Below are 2,310 nucleotides of genomic sequence, written 5' to 3'. Positions count from 1 at the left end.
GACTCAGAACTCTTTAATCTCTCCAGGAGCTCTGAGACCGTAGAAGACTGCGCGGACGGATACCGTATTCGTAGAGCGGACCCTTGGTATTTGGCGCACAAAACTTCATTCAACAGCCGTCCTTTGCCCGTACCTCCTCAGCATTCTCTCCCTATCTTACCCTCAGAGCTGCTTGTTAGGAACGGAAGGAGGTCCCCCGATAGAAAGCCAATCAACTTGCAGAATAGACCGAATTCAGGTAATGGAGTCTTCCCGACGCCGCCACCTTCTCTTCCTGTGGAGCCCGCGCTGGTATGGCCTGACGAGTCTGAGTTGGCCCCTAATTCGGCACAGGCGCAGCCGGCGACAAACCGTGGCAAGTCTGCTTCTCCTACTACACCTTTATCTCCGTGGTTCTCGAATGAAGACGAGGTCCTCAATCCGAGTATGGAGGTCTACATATCGGATCGAATACACGAAAACTCCCCTTCCCCGCTGGCCACCGAGGCCACACTCTGCGTAGCTACACCCCCACAGAGCATGCCCGCGGGAGCTCCCGCAGATCGCCAGCCCACCATCCCGGATTACCTTCCAATCAGCGTTGCCGATGACTCCTCTTCTGCTTCCTCGTACCATTTCACAGCACCTCCCAATGCGAACGTAAGCTACATCAGGGCCTCGGACTCCCAACCTCCCCGCTCGTTGACGTCTCTCGGTCTGTGGAAGTATCTCCAGAAGCCCGCCAAGGACCTCGCTTCCCAAGGCGTCTCGCAGCTTGCGACGTCTCCAAAACTCCCTCTCGATTTGCGTGTCAGTTTTGGGCTTCACTGCAAGGTCCATACTATGCCCAGTATCGGAGAGCAGCAGGGCAGAGACGATCAGCCTTGCGGATCCCTGGAGGGCGTCTGGAAGCTAGCGGATATGATGAAATACTCGACCCCGGCGGCCCCTCTCTCTGCTTTCAGGCAATTCCCGAAAGGAAAACTCTACTCCGTCACACCCATGAATTGCGATACACAATGCCCCCTTCAGACACGTTTCGACGGCACAGGCGCGATACAGAATGAGCTAGCGGATACACCGTGCTCGTCTCTCGGCGTCTCTGGTCTTCTGCAGAAGCTCAACGAGGTCTTCGGTACAACGTATCGGCTGAACAGCCACTTGTCCTCTTTGCTCGGCAGCTACGTGAAAAGGGCAGACTGCGACTTTGGAAGGGTCTATGGCGAAGTTCGGCGCGGGTGGCTCTGTGACGTGGACCGTCTGCAAGGTCGTTTGGAGAGAGGCGCACGGCAAGACTACGGGATGCGCAAGAGGGCTATCGACTCTAACCGAGGCCTCATCGTCCAGCCCCGCACCCCACCACGTCGTGTATGGGACCTGTACAGCAACCGCGTCCTTCCCTTCTGGGTGCTCCTCTCCAAGGACATACCGAGGAACCTTTGGGCGGTTTCGCACAGCTGGGTGAATGATAGACAGCGCAAGTTCATCAGAACGCGCGTGAACGGTTTTGAGTGGGTATTGCCTATTCCCCGCGACGTCGAACTCGGCCACGTGCGCATCGAGCTACTGAACCTGGGCGCCGAGTACGTCTGGTTGGACGTGCTTTGTCTGAGACAGCAGGTGGATGAAGAAAGACGTACCTGGCTCAGCTGGGACTCGGACAGATGGCAGAACGTAGAGGCGTTGCGGCAGGAGGAGTGGAGACTCGACGTCCCCACTATCGGACATGTCTTCCGGTGCAAGCCATCGCAGGTGGTCATCACGTATTTCAGCGGTCTCGGTAGGCCATTCTGCGTAACCGCGGAGATGTTCAACGACGAAAGGAGCTGGCTCAACCGAGTCTGGACGATGCAGGAGACTACCTCCAACTGGCTCCTCGGAGGGCTGGTGCCTGAGGAGTTCATGGTTCGGAAGGAGGACTTGGACTTGCCGACACAGTTCCACGACGGGGTTTGCAGTCTGCTGCAGGTGCTGGCGCGGGACCCACCAGACTTGTTTGCCTTAGCCAAAGTCTTACGAAGCCGGCGCGGTACTCACCATATCGACCAAGTCAGCGCGTTGGGACTCCTCTTGAAGTGTCCCGCTCTGCCGATCTACGACGCGAAGCAGTGCTGCGAAGACGGTTGGGGCCAGCTCGTGCAGCAGATGTCGCACAAACACCGGACTGACCTCCTTGTCAACTGCCCTGTGGTCGGCAACGCTCCGGGAACTAAATGGTGCCCTTCGTGGTCTCAACTCATGCTGGGGAAGACGATACCCTCGGAGACCACTGTCATCAACTATTCCGAAGGCGAGCTGCTCAACTGTAGCCCGATATCTCACGATCCCTCG

The 2,310-nt window shown here is 57.4% G+C and overlaps 1 protein-coding gene across 1 annotated transcript; it reads left to right on the top strand.

The window, feature by feature from the left end:
• Positions 1-903: 903 nt before the first annotated feature.
• PHACADRAFT_109353 (uncharacterized protein) lies at positions 904-2,130 on the top strand (the record flags this gene model as incomplete). The annotated part of the gene is made up of 3 exons (XM_007403247.1): positions 904-1,615; positions 1,658-1,936; positions 1,991-2,130. Coding segments are annotated over 3 exons (1,131 nt in total), but the record flags the coding sequence as incomplete, so codon positions are not given.
• Positions 2,131-2,310: the final 180 nt, after the last annotated feature.

The sequence above is a fragment of the Phanerochaete carnosa genome, assembly GCF_000300595.1.
Source record: "Phanerochaete carnosa HHB-10118-sp unplaced genomic scaffold PHACAscaffold_914, whole genome shotgun sequence".
Classification (NCBI taxonomy): Eukaryota; Fungi; Basidiomycota; class Agaricomycetes; order Polyporales; family Phanerochaetaceae; genus Phanerochaete; species Phanerochaete carnosa.
The sequence above is the reverse complement of the archived record's forward strand: the minus strand, read 5'-3'. Positions and strand labels throughout refer to the sequence as shown.